General features: G+C 43.1%; 1 protein-coding gene across 1 annotated transcript in view; it reads right to left on the reverse strand.

Annotated features, from left to right (window-relative positions):
* T265_10528 (hypothetical protein) overlaps positions 1 to 7,975 on the reverse strand; it is a gene marked incomplete at both ends in the record, with an annotated part of 65,886 nt that extends 57,911 nt beyond the window's left edge. The window contains one exon of the mRNA XM_009176922.1: positions 7,327 to 7,975. Within this exon, the coding sequence (XP_009175186.1) occupies positions 7,327 to 7,549 (223 nt within the window). The remainder of the gene's footprint in view (positions 1 to 7,326) is intronic.
* Between the last annotated feature and the right edge of the window lie 2,442 nt (positions 7,976 to 10,417).

Raw genomic sequence — 10,417 nt, forward strand, 5'->3', positions numbered from 1 at the left:
ACCAAACAGGCATTAGGAAAAAAAACTAAATTTCGGCTTCATATTTGAACTTTGGGAACACCGTCGCTGACAGGAGAAAGTAATGTGGTTGTTAGACAAATAACCATGACTGAGAAGCACTCACATGAATCTAAAATGATTCTAACGTGAGTAGTCATTTTCCACACAGATGTCTTATTGTGTAAGCTGAGTGAATTGGTTGTTGGTCTGTTCGCTGAGTTTGGGCAATTGATTGCAAGCGTTTCATCACCAATCGAGGTGACATCGTCAGTGCGCGATTGACGATGTCAACTCGATTGGTGATGAATTGTTTGCAATCCAACTGTCAAGTTCGGCGAACAGACCAACAACCAATCAGCGCAGCCGAGCTTCCTATATTCCACAACATTGTCAGCTGAGTTAATCTATTCGGTAACAAAACAACAAATATCTACCGCGAATTTTGTTAAATTAACCCTGCAATCGCTTAACAGAAGCTCCTAGTGACACTCACGCAAAGCGACCGCGTACTGACACCTTGATTAGTCTAAATTTTCAACTAAACGCACCACGACACCGCCCATCTGTTCTTCATCCCAGACTAACATACTCTGATCAGTTAAAATCCACGGCCGGAACCCTCAGTTGAAATAAAACAAGTAAACCAATGTGAATTGACTAGGATAAAGTTGATGCGATCAAGTTTAACCCCGTGATTAACCAATTGATTATTCAAGTGGTGCGATGTCGTGGCAGTTAACTGAGTCACTTTGTCCACTCCACAGACTATGAAACCAAGACTCTTCGCCAGTAACGACGATTTTTCATTGATCAGCCGCATCAGGCTGAAACTTGCCTGAGAACATCACAAAACGAGAGATTCAGCTGGGTTCCAGGTGAGTCGCTCGAAGAAAACCAGATTAGTTTGCAAACGAGTGTATATTCGCTAATCTCGTGCAATTTGGTTTCAAGTAGAACATAAGGTTGACGGAAACTCGGGGACTGCGCCTACCTGATGAGCCCCAAGAAGGGCAAAACCGGTCGTGGGCTTCTGACGAATTTTCAGCAACCTTATGAGTAGTATATTACAAAGACATACATGTATCACGATATCTCGAATATCGTAGCGACTGAAACATGAGACGGCCTGGTGCAGCACATTCAGTTGCCTGAGAACATCATAAACGAGCTATTCAGCTGGTTTCCAGGCAAGTCTCTCGAAAAAAAAAACAAATTAGTTTGCAAATCGAGTCTTAGCTTGTTCTTCCCCATATCATCAATCGCTCTTCAATCGAGGACAGCAATGGTTTCGAAGTTGTTTTTCCATCTTCGGGCAATGACTTTCATAACTTGTCGTAAAATATCCTGTCACAACCACATTTCACCCACGTTTCCCATATTTCATTGTGTTTCAAAATGTATCATGTCACCTGAGCAACCTGCTCCAGATCGACCCACTGGTTCATGGTTTTTTTTGTTGTTGAAGATCATTTTGTTACTCTCTTGGAAAGTTTTCAATCCCGGGCATTTCTGGAGATAATAGCTCAGCGAGTTTCCAATGTCACTTTAAACTGTCTGCGCGAATTCACAGAAAGGAAAAAGGTTACCTATCTGAAGTGAACTTCAGTTGATTTGCTCAAAAGTTTAGTTTTCGTTTTCAAGTTAAAACCTTTCAATGCACACACTCTTAGACAATGAAGTGAGCGTGGGAGGAGGTAGAATTTTTCTAAATGTATTTATCGATGCACCCGAAAAAAATGCACCTACAGCGTTTGCTTCCAGCACATACTCCAAAGAGTGATCGAAATAAAAACATATCAAAGTTTTCACGTTTAAACCGTAAATATAGAACTTTAACGGGACGATAGAATCTTCCTCTATCAAGCCAATTAATTATATAAATTGCATGGACCGGAAATGAGCTGGATTTAGCAGGAGGGACCGTGGCTAAAAATTCCCACAGTAGTGGATTTACACGCTTACTCCGGTTGAGAAGTATCCTATTTGGAACTCAACACTATGAAAGATGTAGGTGTCATTCAATCCTCTGGGAACTGTAAGGTGCTCAAATGTGACAAGGTTCCATGTTAAACGCATTATTTTTGCTTGCGATATGCTCCCATCAGTCTGTAGTGCATGCAAGTAGGGAACAACCAGCCCACAAGCCTGCCCAACGTTTCACCTAGCAATGCGAGTGCTAAACAAGTTTGAAAAACGTGTTGCTCTGCCAATACTCCTGGCTGCTTTGCAAACCAGTTAGTAAAGTTAGAGTGGCATCATGATAATTCCTTTGTTCATTTGCTTTCTCAGCCCATAGGCTTTTGATCTCCACTTGTTTTGCTCACACGCACTCGTCACACCTTGCCACCAAGGCCGCCCCCTTCGACACTGGTGAATTGCGTGCTTGTGAATGTGCGCAGCTGCCTAATCAAAGGTGTGTGTTGGTGCCCGTTTGCTGAGCCTGCTCTGACTTGTTCTCCCATGAGTCCCGTGTGATCGCACCACCAATCAGAATCACGAGATTGACCCGCAACGGAAGACCGCAACCCATACCACCAAACCAACCTTCCAGTCACTGGTGTCTGATGTATGGACATTGATACCGTAGTGATCAGTGGCGGGCTTCGCACATGTGCACCACGACCGTGTACAACTTTGCCCACTTTTGTGTTTCGTATGGGGAACCTCAACACGAGTAGTAAAAGCAAGATTCGGGATAAAATGTACACACTGCGAAACCTAGAATATCGTACCCAGTGAAACAAGAGGTGGCCATCCTGCACCACATTGAGTCGAAGAATATGGCAAACGAGAGATCCAGTTGAGTCTCTCGTGAAAATCAAATTGATTTGCGAGTGTATTTCTGGAATAAAAGTCCAATATGGGTTCAAGTACAACATAAGGTTGACGGGAACTCAGGGACTGAGCGCCTACCTGATGAGCCCCAAGAAGGGCAAAGTCGGTCGTGGGCTGTCGAAGAGTTTTCAGTAAACTTGTGAGTGGTTTCCTTTGTGAACAATATACTGCGATATCTCGAAAATCGTGCCAACTGGAACATGAGTTTTCGGAAAATAATAAACAAGGGAAACTACTCATGAGACTGCTGAAAACTCTTTGATAGCCCACGACCGGTTTCGTCCTTCTTCGGGCTCATCAGGCAGGCGCAGTCCCCGAGGTTCCGTCGAACTTATGTTCTACTTGAACCCATATTGGACAGTTTTCGAGAAATACACTCATTTGCAAATCAATTTGGTTTTCACGAAAGACTGAACTGAATCTCTGGTTTATTCTATTCTACAACTGTTGAAGAGTTTCCGTTATGAAAATATACTGCAATATCTCGAATATCGTGCCAACTGAAACATGAGGCGTCTTGTGTTCAGCCCATTCAATTGTAGAATATCATAAACAAGAGAATCAGTTGATTCTCCCATGAAAACCAAAGTGGTATGTAAATGAGTACATTTATCGAAAAGATTCTGGAGTCTTCAGAAACCCATGGGTTTATAAGTTGAGATTTTTTATTCAAAGTCAGTAAACTAGCATGAAGTGCGCATATGCTATTCTCAGAAAGCATTCGAAAGCGTTGTGAACTCGCTAGATGACTCCTGCATGGCAAGACAATAGCCATTTTTTCACGAAAATACGATGTTATCAGTCTGATGGCCGAAAACTGGGGTTCAACAACAGTTCACTATTAGAAAGGAATGGAAAAAAGAACTGTTACCTGGGATTCTGAACATCCCTTATAAAGTTCAAATTTCCACCTCAAGAACACCTCCAGTAGTTTATCACAGCCCTCAAAGATGCCTCCTTTCGGTTGATCCTTTGACGTTAAAATTAGAACTGAGGCTCTAAACGACAGAAGAAGATTCCATCGTCCTCTAAAAGTGCTACATTTACAGTGTAGACGTGAAAAGTTTGACGCGGATTCCTCGTGACTATGGAGTACATGTTGGGAATAAATTCTGTAGACAGTCTGGTCGGCTTCGAAGTGCAAAGGTACTAGTGCAAGGAACTAGAAGCTTGATTTCCGAAAGAATGCTTTACACTAGGAGTTCTCAGTCGTGTTTCGTTCAAAATACAGTACCATCTGATCAGAAAACAAAACCAAAATTTGTTCGCACTAGGGGATTGGAAATGAAACAGGCATTCGTTTTCTGTCTACCGAAATAAGGTATTCCGTATCACGTGTGCTTACGTTTACATCGAACAGAGAATGACAGTGAATATGGGCTCGAAGTCAAAATATTATATGTGATTTGGTCATATGGGTGATGAACATTATTCATCCGTTATTCTGAAAGCAGTCCACTGTCGAAAAAAGTGCACTACGATTAGCGACGCCACCTGAGCTATTTCGGTCTCTCGCTGTCAAAAAGGTCAAATCAGCATGACTGTCGTTCGATACCAGCCCCTCCGTGTAATTAACTTGTTTGCTGTGGCTTCATTCGGGATATGGAACAGGCAAGTCAACAAACTTTCTAACCCTTGCTCCTGTTAGTCGGAACCAATACTGATACTATGAGATTGGGTTGTATGTCTACAAAGCCGTACTCGAAATAAACTATAGTGCTTCTCCTGAAGAGTGCACACCCTCGGGGGCGGACGAAACAGCAATAAATTTCGTCAATCCAATGGCATCGCAAATTTAGTACAGCTGTGATATACCTCAACTTGTTTGAAAGCAAGAACTTGTTCTACACACTTTGGAGAGATGGCACTGGTTTTGAGTGACAGAAAAACGGCCCAACTTGTTTAACATCCGGCGTTTTGACATGAAAGTATTTTGGTGTATTATTTACTGGAAAGGACAGAATAGATGACAGACAAAGAGATCGAAATTACAGACTGCGTTTTGCTACTATTCGATTTTCCGTCCTGGGAAATGGTTTGGCCTTCCATTGAGTCCCCATCAGCTTGTCTGTTCTCTGGATATAGAGGTTAGCTAGGATCGTTCCAAAACACTCGGACCAGATTCAAGGCCCATGATTTTCTAAAGCTTGGTGTTTATCACTTATGCTGCAAAGTCGTGAAGATATTTACATCTTTGAGTGCAGTTTTACGCTGTTCTGACTGGGACAGCTACTTGGTAGTCGGTAATATAAAAGTTATGTTCAACTTGTTCCGAAAAACAAAACCCATGCTTGACATCTTATCAGAATACTTTGACCCTTGCTTTGGTGACTTTCTGTGCCTATAAAAGCGTGTTGTGGTGCCAACTCTTAATGAGAAGAATGATTCTCTGAAGTGTCATCCCCTATTGATCTAAAAGCAACAAAAGCATTCTTGACCTATTGATCAACTATTATTGGATGATTACCTTTTGCTTTCACAACAGTGGAGGAATCAGATCCTTCGTTATGGGTAGGCGGTGATAAATGCATATAATATAGACGTAACACACCACTCACAAAGTTGCTGAAATCTCTCTGACAGCCCACAACCGGCTTTGTCCTTCTTGGGGTTCACCAGGTAGACCCAGTCCCAGAGTTTCGTGAATCTTATGTTCTACTCGAACCCGAATTGCACGAACTTGGCGAAATACATTAATTTGCACAACAATTTGGTTTTCACGAGAGACTCACGTTGAACGTTTCTAGTATCGAACATGGGGCGCTTTGATGTATCACATTCGATTTCGTTAGAACATTACAAACGAGAGATTCGGCTGGGTTCCGGGGGAATCCCCGCAAAACCAAATCGGTTTGTATATCAATGCATTTTGCCACATGAAATACGCCTCCCAACATGGGTTGACGAGGTGGAATTGTCTTTAGAGAGAGCTTGTCTTTCCTAACTTACACAGTTTGGCGGGACACCCGCCTGAGAGGCAGCATTCCATCTCCGTTTCACCAGTTCACGCTTCTGTTTTGAACGGTGTCAGTCAATGTATCCATATGTACATGGTCTCAAGAAGCGTAGTTATCAGTCATATTCCGAGAAACAACCTCCCCTGGACTATGTGTCGGATCTGGTCAGAGTACTTAACTAAGACAGCAAGAGTCGCATCAGCTAAAGTGACAGTTTTATTTTGAAAAAGATGGGATTTTCGCTTTATAGTTAAGTTTTGGGCAAAATTCAGGGATTCATCCTCACGGCACAGCTGTCAATATCATCGAAGACGTGCCAGCAGGTGCGGGCAACATGTTACAACGGCTTTCTTGAGATAATGCCCGGGCGAATGCATTCCAAACGGGTGACCTTGATGAGTTTGGGTGTAGAAATTTAGTAGACCAAGGGATCACCACATTGAATAAAACCAAGCCAAGATTATCTGTAACACCGAACGCTGAGACTTTAGCCCACATCCAACAATTCTAACTAACGGTAAATACAGGAGCTGATATTTTCACGCTTCAGATTTTCCGACTTTTGATTGCGCGTGAGAAATCCCAACTGTTATTCAGTTGCGTGTATCCGACTTGTGCAAATATATAGAGAGACTACGGGAAGAGTGCGTGCTGATCTGGGCGCCTAGCTGCCATGCAACCCGAAGGAAGCACTAGGGCTAGGATACTGCCAGGTTGCCCAAGCCTAGACAGGGGAAGTCAAGAGGCGGAGGTGGGATTCGAACCACGGACATTCCGGTCAATAAACTCGCGCTCCTACCACTTGGGCCGTCTCGCCATGGGAGCCATCTGTAGAGTCCTTCAAGTTTGTGGAGTAAGTCGATTTCACCACGGTCTTCCACTGAAGGTCTTGTCAATAGATGTACATAAATTATCTCATTTTACAGATCAATATTAAGCCAACCTGCTAAACCATTGGGTCAAATTAACTTCCGAAAAATCGAATTCAACCGACTGCGGGCTATTTCGATTGGGGGATCGGAGTAAAACTTGGTTGATAAATGGCACTTTGTCAGTCATGTGTTTTCCAAGGTGTGGAGGAGCAAAGTCACACGATTAAGCTAAAAAATGGGTACGACTGGCCACTTGTTTAATTCGTGAGGCGTTTGAACTCGTCTAGCCATGTCGCTATTCATAGGTCCTGGATCACATGTTGAGTGGAATGCGCTTATTTATGAGAATAATAGGTAATTATCTTTTTTTCTGACGGGAGATTCCATCCTGTTCTTCTCTGTTAAGGTATTGATTTACCTGTTCACGTTAATGAATATTTAGCGTTCCACAAGGGTAAAAAGTTCGTGGATTTACCAGTTGCCAACGGCTAAGTTGAGGTTGAAAAATTCTTCACGATAACGCATAGTTTGATTCAGTGGCTGTAATCAGCTCAGAAATTCACCTCAAGTTTCGCCATCGATACAAAGCCCAGAGGTCATTTGACGAATGAACCAGAAAAGTGAACACACACGCACCCAATAATTAGCGAGATACAACTCACCTTTCTCGCACCTTTGATATGCAGCTCCGTAGTAACTGGCAAGTCCCGTGAGCACAAGCAACAATACAACGAGAATAGCCACAACTACGCAGAGCAGTTTAACTTGCCATCCCGGAAGGCGTACCCGCACACGTCTGTTACCCACAACATCCACTTGTGGTTGCCCATCTGGGACGGAGTTATTGGGAGGTTTTTGTGTCAGTTTCTCTTCCTCTGCTGACATTTTACACACGTGTGGAATGCAAACTCCAAAGGATCAATGAAATTCACGGATCAATGCTTCTTTTGGGGGAGAATTCAATAGCGTATTGTAGTAGCTGACAAGGACATTTGAAGAGGGCAAAGTATTCGTCACTCGGCTTCAGGCGCAGTTAGACTGGCGGGCAAGCACAACTGTCGTTAAATAATCCGGTTGTGTGTTCATCCATGCGCATGTTGCGTAGCATATATTCAGAAAAAAGTGTGTTTACTTTGTTCGTAAAACAGGATACCGCGCTTGCGTTGGTCACACGTGGTTTGATTGTCCAATGGGAAGAGGGTAAGTAATTGCCCTCAAGTAATTTGTCCAAATGTGGAAAACATTAATCTCTAGTTGACGATGCTCGTGAGCGCACAGTGATTCTTGGTGAACCTATGGTGCTCCGGATGAATTCGTGCATGCAACATCAATAGGCTTGGCAATAGCCCACGGCGGTGTTTAGCTGTCTCGAAACGGCCAATCACGTAAGAGCACAACGGACCAATCGCGAACTGGCAACTGGCGCTGTGATCTACAGGCAAGGATGTTGGTATGTACAAATAGCGTCGAATGACCCTAAATCCACGGTCGTGAAATTGATCACTCGAGCTGACAGACAATCAACAAGAGATTAGAATGATCCATACTGCTGTCTGATAGGTGACCACAGACAAAATGCATCACAGGGCAGTCCCAGGCTTAGTAATTCTATAGAAATGCATACGAACACAGTTCTCTTTTCTGGAAACCTGGTAGCAGCGCCTCATGACTGCCAAAATATTGTGTGCAAGACGCAACACTCCACGAAAGGGCCTGACAGCCTTTTCCGTAACTCCGCCTCTTTGAGCCACACATAATTTGGAGATACCATCCTGAGTGGAACGTGAAAGTTTGGAGTAAACATCTTCGACACTACAGCAATCTGGTGGGAAAAATAATGATCCGTATCAAACACACTCCAAAATGGAACATGATCAGCTGAAAAGATTTTTGGGCTTGAAATATTAGAAGCTGACTTTAATTTTAACAATTTTTCACATTTTATATCACTTCAGTTGATTAGAATCATATTTTGGTGCCGTACACGACAGAATTAAGAATGGTAATTCCCCCGCCCCATAAAAGAAAAGCAGCCGTGCTAAACCCAAACTTGACTTCCGAATGGAGATTTGGACTTGATTTACTTTTGAATGCTTTCCTCAATTCAAAACCAGAGGAATATGGGGCACAAATCGGCCGACTACTGGAAGTGAACCAGTCTTCTCACCGCACTTGTGCAATAACACCAGGTCTAAATCCAATGTTAGTTTGCTCCCATTCACCAGACCAGACCCAGGTGATTGTCACATAGCTCTACACATTGGGTAACTCCACTTGAGTGTGCTTTGTGAAACTCCGAATTGGCCTGAGGAAGAATGAAAGATCTATCATATTTTGTTTATCTTAGGATTCATGAGTCACCTTTACAATGAAAGATGGTCAAGCGGTTGACTTGAACCGCAAACAAGTGACTGAGACTTGGTTGCAAGCGGAAATATCGGACAAGGAAATTGAAATTACAAACATGAGTGTTATACGACACGATCGAGCCTCCCATGGCGGTGGAGTTGCACTATATTATGACAGTAGTCTTCAATGTGCTGAAATACCTGACGCTAATCTCATCCTTGAAGATACCCTCTGGTGTATGCTGAAGTCAAAGAAGATAGATGCGTGCATTATTGGTGTCATTTACCGCTCTCCAACCGCAATGGACACTCACACATTCAGTATATGTGACCGAATCCGTCGCGTATGCTCTTACTACTCCATTCCCATTCTCATTATGGGTGATTTCAGTTTTCCCCAGCTTTTCGTCGCTTCATACTCGCTCAACTCAGTTGAAGCACACTTTCAGGAGCTGTTAGATTTGGTACCTTTATTCAACCATGTTAACGAATGTACGAGGTTTCGTGGAACAGATCAACCTTCGTTACTTGACCTTATACTAACTAGTGAGCCATTTATGGTTGAACAAATCATATATAGACCACCACTGGGAAAGAGCGACCATCTCGTGCTCTTGTTCGATCTGTATACATACACACACACCAATATCCTTTGGTCATTGTAAAGCAAAATGCTTTTTAGACCAATATAACCTTGATTTACCTTGATTTACCTTGAATTCAGTTCCAAGCTCCAGAAGTCTATTTCCGAGTATGGGATCGGATTTTGTTGGTTTTACGCACCTCATGAACCCATGACGCGTTCTCATGGCATCTGACTTCCCAGTTGCAGGTGGCGAGTCTCTTTTGTTTATATTGGCTACTTCCGAACAGTGATACTCACTTGACCTTGAGGGTCAGTCCAGTCGACAGCGACGGCCATGTGACTAGCGTAATACTGTTTAGCTATCTGTAGTGCGACAGAAGTCGAATAGATCGACACGAAGCGAAGATGCTGATAAAGCAAACAATAGCATACATAGTGCACAATGAGTGAGTGCGAACGAATGCGGCAAAGTGATATGTGCGAAAAACAGTTTGCCTGTAAGAGAAACCAAGATCCTTAGTGTGTCAGATATGTCACGACTCTGAACGACGACTTGGGGGAATCACCCAGGCAATCACACAAGTGGCCGCAAAAACCGCCAAATTTCTTTCGGATTAAAAGTCCTCTATAAAAAGAGTTATAGATTAGCGAAATACACTCATCCGCAAATTAATTTGGTTTTGCGAGAGACCCACCCAGAACTCAGACCTGGAAACATCACAAACGAGGGATTCAGCTGGGTTTCAGGTGAGTCTCTCGAAAAACCAAATTAGTTTGCAAATGAGTGTATTTTCGCTACTTGCGTGCAATTTGGTTTCA

Source organism: Opisthorchis viverrini, assembly GCF_000715545.1.
Source record: "Opisthorchis viverrini unplaced genomic scaffold opera_v5_374, whole genome shotgun sequence".
Lineage (NCBI taxonomy): Eukaryota > Metazoa > Platyhelminthes > Trematoda > Opisthorchiida > Opisthorchiidae > Opisthorchis > Opisthorchis viverrini.